This window comes from Hibiscus syriacus, unplaced genomic scaffold (assembly GCF_006381635.1).
Source record: "Hibiscus syriacus cultivar Baekdansim isolate YM2019G1 unplaced genomic scaffold, ASM638163v2 tig00111952_pilon, whole genome shotgun sequence".
NCBI lineage: Eukaryota > Viridiplantae > Streptophyta > Magnoliopsida > Malvales > Malvaceae > Hibiscus > Hibiscus syriacus.
The window spans coordinates 922,339-940,651 of NW_024063220.1; the positions used below are offsets into that span (position 1 = coordinate 922,339).

The window sequence follows — 18,313 nt, forward strand, 5'->3', positions numbered from 1 at the left end:
GCAAATGATATGCATTTGAGATGAGTGTAATCGAACTCGAAGGTCTTTTGTTGGCAGATAGCCCTTCTTGCCTTGAGCTATGCTGCAAATGATGTGCCTTTGAGCTGAGTGTAATCGAACTCGAAGGTCTTTGGCAGAGCCCTTCTTGCCTTGAGCTATGCTGCAAATGATGTGCATTTGAGCTGAGTGTAATCGAACTTGAAGGTCTTTGTTGACAGATAACCCTTCTAGCCTTGAGTTATGCTGTAAATGATGTGCCTTTGAGCTGAGTGTAATCGAACTCGAATGTCTTTGGCAGACAACCCTTCTTGCCTTGAGCTATGCTGCAAATGATGTGTCTTTGAGCTGAATGGAATCGAACTCGAGGTCTTTGGCAGAGCCCTTCTTGCCTTGAGCTATGCTGCAAATGATGTGTCTTTGAGCTGAGCGTAATCGAACTCGAAGATCTTTGGCAGATAGCCTTTCTTGCCTTGAGTTATGTTGCAAATGATGTGCCTTTGAACTGAGCATAATCGAACTCGAAGGTCTTTGGCAGATAACCCTTCTTGCCTTGAGCTATGCTGCAAATGATATGCCTTTGAGCTGAGTATAATCGAACTCGAAGGTCTTTTGTTGGCATATAGCCCTTCTTTCCTTGAGTTATGTTGCAAATGATGTGCCTTTGAGCTGAGTGTAATCGAACTCGAAGGTTTTTTGTTGAGGTTTTTTTTGAATCGAGTATCTTCTATTTTGGAGTCGAAACTTGATTCTAAAAGCTGCAAAACATTATGTATGTGAAAAAAATAACAAATGTGATGATCTTAAGTTTGCCTAAGATGCATGCAATATGAACTAATCATAGATGAAGTCTCATTTTTGTCTGCTTGTTCCTGCATGTGGAGGAAATGCCTTAAGAAGATCTGAATGCCCCCATTGTTCCTCATTTCTTGCTTCAACATTAATTTTAAGCATGAGCTTTGTGTCTGAGAGCCACATGTCATTTACCAAGATTCACTCCAGAGAGATTGTCTTGTTCGAAAAATATTTTATTTCTCTTTTATTTTCAAAGTTATGAAAATATCAATTAAAAAAGTTTCGAAAAAATGTTTAATCAAAAGTTTTGAAAATATTGCCCCTTTCTCGATTTTACAATTGAGACGAATCATAAAACTAGAGTTCATTGGATATCAAAGAATTAATTATATTGTTAATCCTTTAATAAATTATAGCTATTTGACAAGTGTCAAGATCAAAGCTATCTTTGGGAAATGGTTGATTAAGGAAAGGATAAAAAAAGTCTCTGGTTATGTGTTTGGTCAAAGGTTTGGCATTCTTGTTTCTTTGATGCTCACTGTTTTGATGAAGTATCTTGTATGCTCCCCTACTGGAAGTGTTCTCCGACTCCCAGCTTTCATGGCCACATTCGGATTGTGCGATGTCTTATCAAGGAATTTATGTGATAGTCTCAGGTGCACAATTTTTATATTCGATCTGCCTTTTTAGGTTTTCAACTCGAATCCTCCTTTGGTTTCAAGAAGTCATTTAAAATTTACGTCTTGAACCCCCTTTTATTATTTTTCTCTATCATACATTAAAGATTTTAGAAAACTTTTTGCAAATAAAGATTAATCCTAATGGGTGGGATGAAATCTGAAGATAGTCTATTCTGTTTATAAATCCATGTATGATTAGAATGGACTTTTAAGGCACGTAATGTAGGACATGGTTCATGGTTATGAAATAAAAGGGTAAATAGGCCCAAACAAGTGTTTCAGGGTATTGAACCAAGGATCAATTCATTCTGATGCCTTCAATCCTGTCTTGCTCAATTTGAATCTGGTCGTATATGTTTCTCTTGATTTTCTCTAGATGCTCAATGATCTTCGAGTGAAGTGATTCTGGAATGATTGTGCTTGATCAATCTCATCTCAATGCGTCATTTAAATCGAAAGAATATTTGCATATGAGTCTTGTCTTGTTTTTTCTTCACTTTTTCCTTTGTTTTATTTTCTCTTTACTTTTTTTCTTTGTTTTTCTCTCTCTTTTTTCCTTTTTTTCTTTTTGTTCTGATTGGATCTTCGCACTTGACATTTGGTTTACCTTTTGGTATCTCCTTGAATTGATGTCTTCACTCATGTGAGCAGATTTCTTCTACCTTGCCCCCAGTGTGGAGGGTGATCCTTGGTTAAGGTTGAATCAGAAGAAAAACATTATAGGCTCAAAAGGGGACACAAGGGAAATATATTTTCTCCTGTCGTGAAGGGATAGAGAAAGAAAGTCGTTCATCATTTCATACATGGAAGTCGTCGAAAAGAGGTATCCCAGGGGATAGATTTTCAGGATTAATTTTATTCACATGAAAACAGTGTAATTAATGCATAATAGAAGTCTTTCGAATGAATTCTTCTTTCTGCTTCTTACTCCTAAAATGCCTCAATGTTCAGGCTCCCTGCGAGATGCCCCAAGTTGTGTCTTAAAAGAATGCTCATGTTCAAATGAACAACTCAATGCCTTGGGTTTTAATGGTATAAAAATGTCAATTTTGAGTCTAAAAAGACAATGGGTTGACTTTATTGACTCAAAGAAATGTATGAGTATGACTCTTTGTGTATCGAAAAGATAAAGGCAATGTTCAAAAGTTTCAAAAGGAGATAATGTCCAAATCTAGTCTTTTGAGTAAAGAATCAAAGTATTTTATTTTAGGGTTTTAGACAGGATAAGAGAGTTTAATCTTTGCCATATGTAAAAAATCTATAATTCTTGAAGAATTAAAAGAATATTTAATTCATTTAATATTAGAAGAACTAAAGACTAAAACTCGTTCAATTATTCCACCTAAGAAGGTAACATAAATTCAGTCGTTTAAAAGATTAAGTAAACATGAAAGAAAAAACGTGTTCAAACAAAACAATGCTCTAAGTGCAAATGGTAGATGCAATGCCCTCTTCTTTGATTTTCCATTCCCCTAAATCCATCAGATTTTGGATCTTGCGCTTCAGTGCCTTACAGTTCTTAGAGGAATGTCTAGAGCTTCATATGTGGTAACTGCACACAGCTTCAACATCGTAGCCCTTAGGATATGGGGACTCTTTTATCAGATCATCATGGCAGACTTAGTCCTAAAATCAGTTGATCAGGCTCCCGCTTTATTGATTTCAGTTTTTTCTTTAATTGTTACAATCTTGTTTCCATGTGGTGTCATGTTATTAGGACCACTTCATCGAATCCTCCATGACGTAATTTAATGTTTATGAAAATGCTTAAAAATGAAATGTAGATGCAAAAATGCATGAAATGTTCGAAGCATTGATCCGAAAACATGTATGTTATCATAAATAATCTTTATTGGGACAAAAGTGTTTTATCTTTTAAGAGACAAAAATATCAAAGGTATATTATGACTAAATCCTCTAGACCTTGAACGGATTCTAATAGGTTAACTAGTCTCCTGCCTTTGTCTGTCACCGGTTGAATACCCTGTCGAACCACTCCAGCTTCTCTGGCTGAACCGTGCAAGTGTTGAGCTGTTTTTTGTACTTTTTCCAAGAAGTTTCGAACTAATGCATCTCTGGCTTTCATCTTTTGTTGAACATGATCCCGACGAATATGTCATTGGAGCCCTCCATCGAATGAAGTATCTGAACCTTACTTGCTTGCTTCTTGAATTTGTTAACAATTGCCTCCAATTTCAGCTATCGTTTTGCCATCCGCTCTTGTTGTCTTTAAGGGACTCTCTAAGTCAATAGCCTTTTTCTCGTCTTGCCCCTACAATTTTTGCCAACCCGTTTTCGAAAAGTGGACTTTTGATGTGCTTGATGTAAATCCTGGTCCATTCTGAGTCATAATGCAACAGAGTGGTATATTTTTCGATTATGGGCACCACGTTTTCTTGATTGAACGTGACAGATAATTGCCTTGCAGAGTGTCTCCCTTTTCCTTCTGAGTCTTTTCTGACCATAGACGGATCTCTGCATTTTTTACCTCTTGTATTACAACCCCTTTGTCCATTAATGCAAATTATTTACGTTTAACGAATACGTTTTTGTGGATCAACACCTCTTTTAAATGATGCAAATGATGAAAATAAAAGAGAACAAAAAATGAAAAGAGTTAGTGAGGTAAAGATAATAACCAAAACAATCATGAAAATAAAAGTCCTACTCCATATGATATCTACCCCACATACTTATTATTCCTACCCAGACATGATATTTATTCCATAAGTTGATTTCGAACAAGTCGTAACCGCAAAAATTTCTTGTTCACATGCTTTGAACATGAAATAAAGCAGGAAATAATCTCAAAACAACCTAGGGTTTGAAATGATGCTTTGGGGGTGGGCTCTAATTCCCTGTAGTCTCCCGGTTTAGGTTCTAAAAAAAGAAGATACCCGAGTTCTCCTTGCTGGTGTCCCCTTGGGCTTATCAGACCCTTAGCCCTAAGCCCATTACAAGCTTATGTGGACTAAGTTAAACTCGAGATGATACATTCCCTTATGCCTATACGGTGAATAAATTCACACGAAGACATAAAGTATATGAATCCCGAAGGTTACTTACTAGGCCTGTGCGGAGAATAAATTCTCACGAAGGCGTCGCTTTCACCCTCACTTAAAAAGGGTTCGGAGCTCGGGTATAAAGCCAGAGATAGAAATTTTTCAAAAAATCTAAAACCATTGAAAAAATGTCAGTACAACTATTTGTTTGAAAAATAATCAAATGTAAATAATTAGAATCGAATAAATAAACTAAAACTTACTATTTTCGCATAAAAAGACAACAGAAAATTAATTATGGCCTAACTCACTTACCTGACCCCAGTGGAATCGCCAAACTGTCCCCAGTGAAGTCGCCAAACTATCCCTAGTGGAGTCACCAAACTGTCATAACCATTTTTACGGGTGGAACAATTAAATATTGTTTTAAAAAAACCGTTACGACTTTTAATTTGGAAAAATTGGTGATTTTGGATTAATTTGAATAGAGTCGCCATCGACCTTTGAGTCAAGTAGGTCGAATACCTAAAACTGTCTTTTTTAAAAACAATTTTAAGAAAAATCATTTTTAAGACAAAATTGATCTATGTTTACAAAGATTCGATTCAAACAGGTTCGGGAGTCGGTTACAGAATTAACACCCTTGAACTGCCCTTTCGGTACCATTTAATTTGTCGGTTGTCTTAATTGCGAAAATTAAAATTTAAAAATTCAATTCGAATTACTTACCTTTTATCGATTGAAATTACTACTGAAAAAATCAAACAAAATATTAGATGGTAAAATAAAATATTGAATGTTAAACAAAAAGAAAAATTTTAGAAGATTAAATTAAAATAATTTTTTAAGATAAAAATAATAATAATGTGAAAAAGATGTCACAAGAGAAATAAATAAAAATTAAGAAAAATAAGAAAATATTAATTTCTAAAAGAAATAAAAAATAAAATAAAAAATAATTTACACTAGTGAACAAAATAAAACATGCATAAATTCCTAGGCCATATTCGAATAAAACATAAATTAGGGACTAAAATGTAACCATAATAAAATTCAAAATCTAAATTAAAATGCTGAAAATTAAATTTGGTGACTAAGATGTAAAAATTACAAATTACAGGAAATGCGGACGAGGTTTGACCATTTTCGAAATGACACAAAGGTCTTTTATCAAAACGATGTAGTTTTGGGAGGATATTTATATCCCATAACATGTCTAAATGCCTCCTTCTTCTCTCAGTTTTTATTTTTGTTTCTTTAAGAGAGAGAAGCTCTGACTTCTCTTTAACTCCCTCACCGGAGGGAAATCGATCAACGACCGATCACTATTCTAACCAAGGCCGGTCACTCTTCTGACCACCGCCGATCACTATTCACCACCATTAGTCACTATTCACGGTGACTGGAAAATACAAAAATACATCAAATCGAAGCTCTCACCACCCTAAAGCCGAATCCGACAACCTTTCTTTCTAAAAACTCCTAAATCGACGTAGATCTAAATTTTACCTTCGATGTTTCGTCTTCTCCGACGATGTTTGAAGCCTCCGACGAGGGTAAGTTCTCTCTTCTCTTTTTTTTTTGTTTTGGCTCCTTTTTTTCTTTCGGTCGAATGGTCTTTTTATAATGGTTGCATGGTGAAATCCCATATCTTTCGGGATTTATTTTTGACTTTGATTTTTTATTGTTGGCTTGATTTTGTCGACTTTGGGTTTGATTTTCGGCTGCTGGTGATGTAGGTGATGACGATGACGGCTTCTTGAAGCTTGAAGGCGCTAGAATGTTCGCCTGATTTTTTTTTAAAAACCTGGACAAAACGAGTGTCTACAGGAGTCTAAAAATTCAGTTATCATATTTCAATCAAAACAATATGCTCCATGGAAATTATAGGATGAAACCGAGAAACTAAGATGACGCTTGAAATGAAAAACATACTCAGTCGTGGCAAGCAACGAGGAAATGATCTGCTCCACCAGTTCGGTTAAAGTACGGATACTTCGCTGCAATAGTTTCTGTGTAATCCTTCATAAACTGGCGTAGGTTAGTCCGGTTATGTGAATTCCGTACATAAAGGGTGTACTCCAGCTTTTGAGAACTAAAAGGCATATAAAACAGATGCGCCCTTCGAGGGTCCTTCACAACGAAACGCTTATTCCCTTGCATCAATTTCATAAACCATCCCTCCGAGGCATATAATCCCTTAAGTATCGGTAGATGAAAGATGGGTTTGTTCCCATCTTTATAGACGTAAACTCTGAGTGTGCGCTCCATAAGTTAATAACTCCTGCAACGTGCCAAAGCATCATTCGATATCAAAACAGTTTTCTCAAAGTCCGCCAAGCAGTACATATAGAGACAAATACGGAACCAGTGAGACAATTAGGTCCACAGTTTAACAACAATAGTAAATTGGAAGTCCCAATACTGATACCTTTTGGTTTAGCTATTTATCTGTCCGGCCTTCAAGCTTTCTATAAAGGCAGAAGGGTTTTTTAAGACAGTTTGTGAGCAAAAATCTTTGATCTTACCTCGAAAACATAAAAGACACTGGTGGTTTTATTCATCCGAGATGGAAATCGGATATTACTCCAATTTACTATCTTTCATTACAGACAAAATGAAAATCGTAGGCTGATATATCAATAATAGATGCTGAAATTCCAAGCAATGTCGTAATAAGAAAGAACAAGTTTAGTGCACATCTATAAATAGTGATCATCATCCAGAGCTAGGCTTAAAGTAAACTTACCTTTTAAAAGATGAAACATTCCGAAAAAGAGGAGCGTAAAGATCTTGATCGTTCACTATGATGGGAGCATTTCTGATCTGCAGTCTTGCAGCAAAGATTTCTACGTCAACAGAAGAATGACGAGGTCTCTGCAATCACACAATAGTTTTCTTTTCCTTTTTACATTCAATATATACAGCAAGCATAATATTTAACCATTCACGAAAAGTATAGATTACCTCCACACGCGATGAGCTAAGGTGTCGTAGTAATATGCGGTCCATCTCATCTATTGCAGTCACGGATTTTGGTGGCGTTTCACATCTCATCTTTTTCTTTCCTGGTTTACCAATCACCGATTTTGATGTCTGGTTCACCATTGAAGACACTACAGGAGAGGCAATGCAGAAAACTATGAAGACGTACTTACAACCCCAAGTTCTTTAGCCACCTCAATCATCTTATACTCCTAAGTTTTCCGGTTGACACTTCTTGACCATGTTTCGCAACCTGCTCTATCTCAAAACCATTTCTAGCTCTACGTGTCTACTCCGTTTTCAATGTAGTACTTGCATAATCACCTTGATCCCGAATGACATCCTCCAACACATCAATCTCATTTCGATCTTCACCATTATCAGATTCATCATCATCATCATCATCATCATCATCATCATCATCATCGACACCAATTCTATCCGTACCCTCTGATGCAAAACCATTCTCGATTTCCCTGTGATCCTCCATTATACGACCACCATTCCCAACACCAACACCGACATTGGAATTCAAACTATTACCATCCTTCAGCACCACATTATTAAACACAACAACATCCCTAGTACTCTATCAGATTCATTTATGGTGAGAGGATTACAGACCACCGCCGATTTCACAGTCGATTTTACTCCAATTATAGCATTCCCATAACCCTCTATTGAATCCTCATGACCAGGCAACAAGGACCTAAGAGCATTCCCATATGGAAGCAAAAACGACTGAAACAATAAATGGGTAACAGCAACTAACTCCATAACCAAAATGAGCATCAACATATCAAATCCTAAATGTGTTTTGCACAATCGATTTGATTTAGCTTACTTGAAAACATAAGCATCGATAGGTTAGCTACAAAAAGAAGACACGAAATTTAGGACAAAAAAACAGCAAACCTCTAGATCCTCGGAGTTTTGTCGGTAGGAAAATTTGTGTGCGGGTTTGACTGAGGGAAGAGCGAGAAGAAAACGTAAATGAAAATGAAAAGAGAGCAAATTTAATTATACATCAGAATAGTGTAAAATGAAATCAAATATCCAAAAGATCAAATATTTTCCTTAGTTATTAGGGTCCTGCCCCCCCCCCCCAGCACCTGCAACTTGCAAAATTTAATACTATTAATCCTTAGTACAAGTTAATAATGGCAGAATAAAACTCCATTTAATTTAAAAGATACTCGTTTTTATAATATTATGTTATTTATGATATTTTTTAGACAATAAATTTCTTCTTTTTAAATTAATCTTTTATTTTATAATTTAGTCTACAATACTTTATATATTCTTTCTTCCTATCAATTTCTTGATTTATTTGTTATCCCACTAATATTTTATTCTAAAAAATATTTAATTAAAAAAATAATTTTAAATATATTATATAACTTTAATTTATATTTAATTTATTAAATAAAATTACACATTTAAAGAGGATAAAATCCAAGATCAAATATGATTTTTTATCTAATATTTAGGTCAAATTAAACTTTAATTTTTTTTTATTAGTTTTATGTAAATACAAGATAAGTGTATGTTCATAATTTTTATTAATCATTGGCATCGCATACATAATGTATATACACCTTACAGATGTAATTGCTTGAACTCGATACCTCAAAAGAGAATAATACTCCCTTTAACTACTACTGAAGTCACTCAATAAGCTCATAAATTTTAATCATTTTTACCAACATATCACGTAATCAAACTAATGAGAGTTAACGATGATAAAAATAAGACAGATTTAAAATAAAAGGTACATAAACATAACCTTTTCAAAATCTATGACTAAAATAAGACAGATCAAAAACTAGAAGGGACCACTTTTGTAGTTTACCCAAATTATAACCTATAAATTTTTACAGCGCTTAAGATCCTCTCTTCAAAACCCGATTAACTCATCTCTAAAACCCTTTCAATAAAGCATAAGAAGCTAGTAATAGAAAGCGCCCTCGCTCTGCTTCTTCTTCATCATCACTTGCTTTTCTTCCTCACGAAGTTATGGCGGAAATCAACGAAAAGAAGCGCGATACCCGAAAGCAGAAGCGAAAACAACAAGACGGTGAGGCTGAGAAAGAAGGAAGAAACGGGAACGATAGAGAAGCGACGAAACGCAGCGTTGAAACTCAAACAAAGAGTAACCCCAACAAGAAATTCAAGAAAGTTTTCCCTTACGGGAATTACCAGCACTATTATGGTTACAGAGTAATAAAAAAACCCTTTTTATATTTACTTGTTTTGTTTTATATTTCATGAAGAAAATGGGGTTTTAATTTTTTTTATATGCATGATTAGATTGGACGAGATGCTGAAAGAGAAGAAGATCCTCGCATTAGGGTGTTGAAGAAAGAGTGGTTTGAAGGGAAGGATTGCTTGGATATCGGTTGTAACAGTGGCATTATTACAATCCAAATTGGTACTTCTTTTACTAAATTGGTTTTATGTGTTATGAAGTGTTGAGTGATCTCCCCGTTTTGCGGTCTGTACTGCTGTTGAATGATCGGGATTGTCTCTCTACCCACTAGCAGGAGAGGGTGGGATGGTGTGATAGCGGGGACTTGGTTGTAGAATCAAGTAACTGTGGTGCTTGACGGGAACTAAGGTTCTCCGATTCTACAATAAGTCCCCGCTGCCACACTACCCTTCATGTGTAGCGTCTCAGCACTAGTTAAGTATAATGTTAGGCCATTAGGGTGCTGTCAGAGTATGGTGTTGATAATGTGAAGCTCTTGTCCTCGGATGCACTCAAGGTTGTCCTTCGGCTCAGGATGTGTCTCTTAATGCTTGAACAGGGAAAACTATGAGTGAGAGCGCTTGGTGCCATGGTCGCTGAAAAATTACTTGAACCAATGATCCCGAGGAACATAGTGGTCATGGGTGAAAGATTTATACCAAGCTAGTTTTTTAGTGGCCATTGGTTTGCCTGTTCAAGCATCAAGAGATGCCTTGGGCTCTCTTCAAAGTGAAGGGACAAAACTTTGAGTGTGCATTGTTCTTCAGTGGTCGCTCTTCAATGCAATGACATCCAGAATATACATTACCTTAGCTTTAACTGCACGAAGCTTTAACAGGTGCAGGGATTATACTGTTTAGTGTCCCTTCTAGCTTAAGATTTTGGCATAAAAAATGTGATGATGATTCGAGGTATTTGGGTTGTATTTGTTAACATTGGTATTTTTTTACCTTTCGTATTTATGCAGCAAAGAAGTACAATTGCGAGAGCATCCTCGGAATCGACATCGATTCTGGTAAGATTCTAACAGCAACCCTGATATATTGAGAACATAGGTATTCTAACTTATGTTTATATTGTAGTTAATCACTTTTGTTGGATAAGCCTTGGTTCTGCATCTTGGTTTTACAAAGCGTAAAGCGCCTAGGGTCCTAGACGCCGAAGCGCTAAGCGAAAGCGATCGCTTTATGCACACGAAGAGCCAGAAAGGCCGAAATTCACAAAAAAATACAAAATATTTATAAATTATCTTATAAATACTTAAATATCAAAGTGTCAATGTATATATTCAAAACTTATAAGTACTTAAACACCAAAATATAATTCTCATTTTACTTATAAGTTATAAACACTTAAATACTTATATACCATTAACCATACGACTATACGAGCTTATTAATCTCAAAAGATGGTCTACACCAAAAGTAGTTTAAAGTGAGATGAACAAAAGTATTTTTCTAAACCCTCAATTCCTTATAACTAAAAATCCTCTAAATCGTCATCGTCATCAACTTGGACAACACCATCTCCTTCATCACTAGACACTCCAATATCTTCTTCCATCTCATCTTCATCAACTAAGCATCTACGAGATGGTCTACTAGAGATATGATTATGAGCAGGAGATTTTCCTTTATCTTTTCGCGATGGTCCGGCTCCATTATTCACTACTTTTGATGCTCTAGTTAGATAACTAGGCTTATATGGACCGGAAGCGTTAGCAACATCACTCCATGTCAAATCCTCACCAATAAACACTGCCTAATCATCATCTTCCATTCTTCCCATGAACCACTCATTGCTCTCATCAATATCTTGCAAAAGAATGGGACCAGTCTCCTTACCTCGACGCTCCAAGGCACGATTGAATTTCACAAACACCATGTCATTCAATCTAGATTGTGCCAATCTATTTCGTTTCTTAGTGTGAAGCTACAAGAAAAAAACCAAAACTGGATGTTAGCAACATTATGTATATATATATATATATAATTTCCAGCAATATTATTAAGAAAAAACATGTAAAAATAACTTGCTTGTTGAAAAACACTCCAGTTTCTCTCACAACTTGTAGCACTACAAGTGAGACTAAGGTGGTGTTTGTTTTTACTGTGTAAGGTCTGCAAAGCTCTTATGTCTGCGCCGCGCAGACATTGGGCTTCGCAGACCGTTTGTTTTTTAGAAGACAGAAACTCTTCTAACGTCTGCGCGTGACTACGTGGTCTTATGTCTGCAGACGTCTTCTAACTTCTTCAAAGAGGTTTTATATTTAATTTTATATTATATTATATTTGATTTTAATTTTAATATTAATTTTTTAAATAAATTAAATATTAATTTTTAATATAAAATTATAGATATTAATTTTTTTAAATAAATTAAATATTAATTTTTTAATATTATATTATAGATATTTAATTTTAATTATTAAAATTTTATATTTATTTTAATTATTTTTATTTAAGCTTAAATATAATATTTTTTTGGATTTGTTATTTTTAAATTATATTTAAATTTTTTATACAAAATGTAAGTATTTAAACCACATTGCTTAATAAAAAATGATTTCATTGTTTGATAATTAAGATTTTAAAATATAAAAAAATTATAAATTATGTTTTTAAAATTTTAAAATATAATCACAATTAAATAAAAAATAATCATAAAATAATTTGATAAATTAAATTTTTTTTCTAAAAATATCATATAATTATAAAAATAAATTATGAATATATTTAAAAAAATGAAAAGTATTACATAATTGCATATTTAAAAAAATCATATAATTTAATAATCATTTATAAATTTTATTCTATAAAACTTATAAAACTAATAATACATGTGATTATGTGAGACTTATAATAGAATTAATAAGGTGATGTTTGTTTTTCTAAAAAATTTATTATTGTAGTTGTATGAATTATTTAAATTTCAGTATTGTAAAACTAAAATTATTTAAATCTCAGTATTGCAAAACTCTTTTAAGTTTAAAAAATCATTTTATTTATATTTCAGTTTATTTTAGCAGTCTGCGGACGTTAAAAAACAAACAGTCTTCTTCTTGCAGACTGCAGACTTTTGGTCCACCTTTTCTGTTGCAGATGTGGTTCGCAGACTGCAAACCTTTTACCTCTGCAAAAACAAACACCACCTAAGAATCCGTATAGCAAACTTTTTCAAGTTAGGAGCCGAAGATTCATACATTGTCCACCAATCAGCTATAAAAAATGTAAAATGAACATGAAGCATAAACTATATTTGAGAGAATAATTAATATAACTTAAAATATAAAGTAGCATTTTTTTACCTGGTGATTTTGTTTTCCTTTGCCTAACAGCCAAGCTAATACCAAAGAGACATTCTGCCTTTCGGTATTTAACTAACTCGTCTGAAATCTTGTCTTGAGTTTCTTGGCCGCGAACAAGCCTCAACATGCATCATAAAAACCGTTTTCAACTTCTTCACAAAGCACACCACCAACTTCATCATAAAAGATTCTCGGGTTCAAGAAATGTCCCGCAACATGCAAAGGTTTATGTAGTTGACATTCCCACCTATGATCTATAATTTCAAAAGCTTTCTTGTAATCATCCTCTCGATTCGGAAAACTATCACGAATCGCCTTCTTAGCTCTATCCATTGCCTCATAGATGTACCCCTTGGCTGGATTTTTTTCTCCATCAACTAGTCTAAGAACTTTCACTAAGGGGCCCGTCAACTTGAGAGAATAAAGTACATTCCTCCAAAACGTTTCTTGCAAAATGTAAGACTTTATTTTCTTACCCGTGGGTTCTTTAGACCACTTGCTCGCTTCCCACTCTTGAGAAGTCACCATCTTCCTCAAATTGTTTTTTGTTTGTGGATTTGGGCAAGAGTGATGAAGGAAGTAGCAAATCTTGTGATGGCCGGCCTATGCAAGTTTCTTTGGTTTGTGAACTTTCTCATCAAGTTCACCAAACCAACATGACTATATATATATCCATTTGAGTAAATGGCCTTTTTTAAAGCATTTTTAACCCTAGGAATGTGTTTGCCAATATCCTCCAACATCAAGTCTAGGCAATGTGCAACACATGGTGTCCAATAGAGATGTGGTCTTTTAGCTTCCAACAACTTCCCTACAAAGTTAGAGGAATAAGATGAGTAGATGACATTAGACAAGAGATTATCAAAAGACTAAAGTTGCAACTCAACTCTTACCTGCCTTCACATAAGCTGATGCATTATCAATCACCACCTACACCACATTCTCTTCACCAACCTCCTCCACCATTTTATCAAGAACATAAAACAACAAATCAGCATCCTTTGAAACATCAGATACATCAAGTGACTTCACGAAGATCGAACCCTTTGGGGAGTTTACCATGAAGTTGATGATATCTTTTTGAACAACGGAATCACGCCATCCATCCGATAGTATTGAACAACCTTTTTCTGCCCATTCTTTCTATTTTCCACAATTTGGTTTTGAACTTCCTCTAATTCCTTGTTAAGTATGAGAACTCTTAACTCGTACATACTTGGTGCTTTCATCCCGGGGCCAAACTGTCTGATTGCTTCGATCATTATTTGAAAACTCTCATATGTTGCGGCATTAAAAGGAATGCCTACATAAAAAAAAATATTTCCATCAGCATAAACAAAAAAAAAAGACTTACAGCAACTTAAAACTCAAAAAACATTAAATATTTAATTATTTATAATACCTGCATCATAAAACCACCTCCCAATCTCATGACAAACTTTATCCCTAAGGTCCTATCGACACGTTTCATTGATGGTTTGTTGTCTCCCTTCCTTCCTAGCTTTGATTGCTTCTCGAGGATTAGGAATGAAGTACATGTCCATAGGACCTTTTTGCCTTGGTTTTTTGGGTGGGGGCATCTTGCTACTACGACTGCCTATTTCAACAACATCTTCTTCACCATCGTATTCATCAGGTTGTTGTTGGTGCATCCAGTTTTTTGCTTGCATATGTTGTTCTGCCTTTGACGTTTGTTTCTTCATCATGAACGCATTTAATTCTTCCTGCACATGCTCCGGACAGTTTGGACATTTACGAGCATCCTTAAAACCACCAATCATATGCAGTTTGATCCAAAACACACCTCCCTTACATGTTTGTCCACAAAAAGAGCATGTAAAGCTGATTTTATTATTCGGATCTTGTATTGCATATTTCCTAACCGAGTCTTCTTACCCGTTCTTTGAAGAACCCGCGTTACCCGCCGTTGAAGTCATTCTATAAAAGATAAATTAAACATAAAGTCAAACTAAAATAACAGAAAGCAATACCAGTATACAAAGTTACAAACTATACCAGTAAGGCAGTAACAACTAAAAAAAAGATGAATTATATATTTATATACCATTTTGAAAAACATAAAACAGAAAGGATGTGAAAATTTATTCTACCAAGTTGAAAGTTAATCAGTTTGACACTTTGACCTTATAAAGTCAATCTATACCATAATACAAACATTTAAAATTCAACAAGCATTTTGCTTGTCTAAAAAACTATATCAGTATATATGTAACAACTAAAAAACAGAAAACAATACCAGTAACAACTAAAACTGAATTAAACATGAATACATGATATTCAGTTTGACCATATAAAACATAAAATAGAAAGTAATACCAGTTTGACCTTATAAAGTCAGTGAACTTTTTTAAAATCAAACTATAAAACAGAAAGCAATAAAGTCAAACTATAAAGAACGATAAAACATTTTATAAAGTCAAACTATAAAGTCAGAGTCAGTGAAATTTTACCAGTTTAACAAGCATTTTGCTTGTCTACATGTAAAATTCAGCAATACTAAGTACTTAATGAAGGAGAAAGCAATAAGCTATTTTTTTTTATAGAAATTACAGGCCTCATTAAAAACCCCCTTCTTGATTAAAGGAATTCTTGGGAAAGTTCCTTAATCATTGGAGGGAGGAAAAGAGTGCCTTAGGATTTTATTGATCAGGGACTCATTACATAAAATACAACCAAGACACACTGACAAAGCCATAAAAATTACATAATATTTAAACAAAACTACCTAACCGACCAAACCTTCCTTAAACAATAACAAAACTTTCCCAGCCCCTTCAGCCTTAATAGACCAAGAACCTGCTAGAAAACCTCTATGACACTTAATAATATTCATCCAATCCCCTGTTTAGCTAGAGAATCAGCCTCACAATTGCAACTCCTCGGGATATGTCTAATAATGATTTCCCTCTCCAAGATTATGGAAGCAATTTTTTGAACCAACGAACTAAGAAAACGAGGAGATGAAGTCGGCAACAAAATCCAATCCACCACTGACTTGCAATCACTTTCTATAATTAACCTTCCTTCCAATGCCCAATCCGTCGAAAGGAAGAAAAAAAGCAATAAGCTATAAAGAAGAACAATATTCTATAAACTATAAAACACAATTTTGCAATAAACTATAAGTATATAAACAACAGAATTACGTACCGGTTGATGAAGTGCAGCAGCAGCGTGACTCGTGAGATGAGAGGAAGATGATGATCAAAACTTGAGTCGTGAGTCAGGAGTCGTGAGCGTGAGGTGACAGGCGTGGAAGATGATCGATCTTTGTGAATTTTTTACCGCTCAACCTCAATCGTTCTCTGTAAATTCTTCGATTACTGCCTATTTCAATCGCATTTTCACCCTAGCCTGCCTAAACTAAAAGCCGATCTAAGCCTGATAATCTAATAGCCCGCTAAACCCTAAACAAGCCCAAAAATCGTATCTGCTAAAGCCCAGAATTGTATCTTCTAAACTCGCGATTAAGCGCCGATTAGGGCTTTGCTAAAAGCGCAGAAAAAGCGCCGATTACTACCGCTTAATGAATTCGTAGTGCTTTTGCTATGTTGAAGCGCCAGGGGCCTCGCGCGCTCGAGTCGCTTAGCGCTTTAATCGCGCTTAAGCGGCGCTTTTTTAAACACAGTTCTGCATATGTTGCTTCCAGTGTTGAAGTTTCTGTTGCTAGGCTGAAACCGAGGGAAGATTAAAGCAAATTTCATTTTTGTGATTCTTAGGTCTAATCAAAGAAGCATTTTGGCACCTTAAAAAATTTGTGAAAATGGAATCTGCTGAGAAGAAAAGTACATATGATTCCAATGTAAAGGTTTTACAAGATGTAAATGGGTCAGAGGAGTGTGCTACTAAATCTTCAGATGAAGGTGAAGACAATGGCTCAAGTCATAATTCTTCTGGTGAAAGAAATCTATCAGATATAGTCTCTTTTCAACAAGAAAATTTCGTGCGGAGTCGGCTGCCTGATAAACATTATGATACAGTTCTTTGGTAAGGCTTCTCTTGTTGTATATATGTGGCTCTTGGCTTCGGTTAATCCGTAAAGTGTGGTCCGTTTTACTAATATATCATTCTGTTTCAATTGGATACTTTTGCAATTCAGTTTAAGTGTGACGAAGTGGATTCACCTGAACTGGGGTGATGATGGCTTGATTACAGCATTCTCAAAGATTTGGAGACTTCTACGTCCGGTAATTTCATATTCACCTTTTTCGGGCCAAATTCTTTTTTATTAATGAGTATCGATTTTCTTGTCATCCGTAGAAGAATTCATTTAATTTTAGTCATCTGAACTGCATGTGATATGAACACGAGCAGGGTGGCATCTTCGTCTTGGAACCTCAACCTTGGAATTCATATGAAAAGAACCGCAAAGTCTCTGAGGTATAGTTCTATTCTTTTTTAGTAAATGCAAACAATTATCGAGGGAACTTCAATACTTGTGGCACTTCCTACCATATATTGCAGACAACATCTAGCAATTATCATGATATTGAGTACAGACCGGATTCCTTTCGGGAAATTCTTCTGGACAAGGTATATATTTTGTCATTTATGATGCCTGAGGCTGAGGTTACAGATCAGATCAGATGGTACGGTCAATTATTGATTCGAGAATTGTGTATCTGAATCGCAGATAGGATTCAGAAGAGTCGTGGATCTAACTTCAGAGTTATCAGGCACTAAAGCCGGTTTCGATAGACCAATCTTTGCCTACCACAAATGACCGGTTCCGATAGACTGAATTTGGTTTTGATAGTCCGGTTTTTGCATGCTACAGATGATCATAGAAGAAAGGGTATTAAAAGACTCTCAGGGACGTGACTTGTGTTATGGCACCGGACATGGGAGCAATGGTGTTGTTGCTGCTCATACGGCAGTTTTAGTTTTATTTTTTTTGTATGATATTTTGTATCCACTAAAACTTTGAAGTTGGTTTTCAGTGAAATGTGTTGCATCATCTTTAAATTTTTGTTAGTGAGATTTGTTAACCTAAAATCCGATATAATTATTAACTCAAAAGTAACAAAAACTATCTGAAATTGTCGAACTAGAATTTGAAAATGATCGGATCTAAATTATTCAAATATGAATTATTTTGATTTGAGATTGGGACGTAAAGTATACAAGCATTGAATGACCTTTGTTTCTTAAGATAAAGAGGAACTGATTTTGCACCAACTTTGATAAAATAAAATAACCAAATTGTACACTTTTAAAGTGTTGTAGTCAAATTGTAGACTTATTCATAATTGAGTAGCCTTTGATACAATTTTTCTTT

General features: G+C 34.9%; 2 protein-coding genes across 2 annotated transcripts; one reads left to right on the forward strand and one right to left on the reverse strand.

Moving 5' to 3' along the window:
- Positions 1-6,423: 6,423 nt before the first annotated feature.
- Positions 6,424-7,949, reverse strand: LOC120173464. Its single transcript, XM_039180627.1, has 5 exons — positions 7,907-7,949; positions 7,772-7,828; positions 7,442-7,590; positions 7,224-7,351; positions 6,424-6,758 (listed from the first exon to the last, which is right to left on the reverse strand). The coding sequence occupies exons 1-5, from the start codon at positions 7,947-7,949 to the stop codon at positions 6,749-6,751; spliced, it is 387 nt and encodes a 128-aa protein (XP_039036558.1). The 3' UTR covers positions 6,424-6,748.
- Positions 7,950-9,376: 1,427 nt separating this feature from the next.
- On the forward strand, positions 9,377-18,009 carry LOC120173470 (probable RNA methyltransferase At5g51130). The gene is made up of 8 exons (XM_039180629.1): positions 9,377-9,679; positions 9,770-9,890; positions 10,675-10,722; positions 16,755-17,022; positions 17,135-17,222; positions 17,350-17,415; positions 17,500-17,568; positions 17,669-18,009. Exons 1-8 carry the CDS (start codon positions 9,476-9,478, stop codon positions 17,756-17,758), a joined length of 954 nt encoding a protein of 317 aa, XP_039036560.1. The 5' UTR covers positions 9,377-9,475; the 3' UTR covers positions 17,759-18,009.
- Positions 18,010-18,313: the final 304 nt, after the last annotated feature.

What these genes read in the sequence shown, in the direction of transcription:
- LOC120173470 (XM_039180629.1), top strand. Translation starts at nt 9,476, where the DNA reads ATGGCGGAAATCAACGAAAAGAAGCGCGATACCCGAAAGCAGAAGCGA. An exon ending in CATTATGATACAGTTCTTTG is followed by an intron (nt 17,023 to 17,134) that starts GTAAGGCTTCTC and finishes TTTGCAATTCAG; the next exon opens with TTTAAGTGTGACGAAGTGGA. An exon ending in GGGAAATTCTTCTGGACAAG is followed by an intron (nt 17,569 to 17,668) that starts GTATATATTTTG and finishes TCTGAATCGCAG; the next exon opens with ATAGGATTCAGAAGAGTCGT.
- LOC120173464 (XM_039180627.1), bottom strand. Translation starts at nt 7,949, where the DNA reads ATGGAGGATCACAGGGAAATCGAGAATGGTTTTGCATCAGAGG. An exon ending in GAATGGTTTTGCATCAGAGG is followed by an intron (nt 7,829 to 7,906) that starts GTACGGATAGAA and finishes ATAATGGTGAAG; the next exon opens with ATCGAAATGAGATTGATGTG. An exon ending in GGATCAAGGTGATTATGCAA is followed by an intron (nt 7,591 to 7,771) that starts GTACTACATTGA and finishes CCTCTCCTGTAG; the next exon opens with TGTCTTCAATGGTGAACCAG.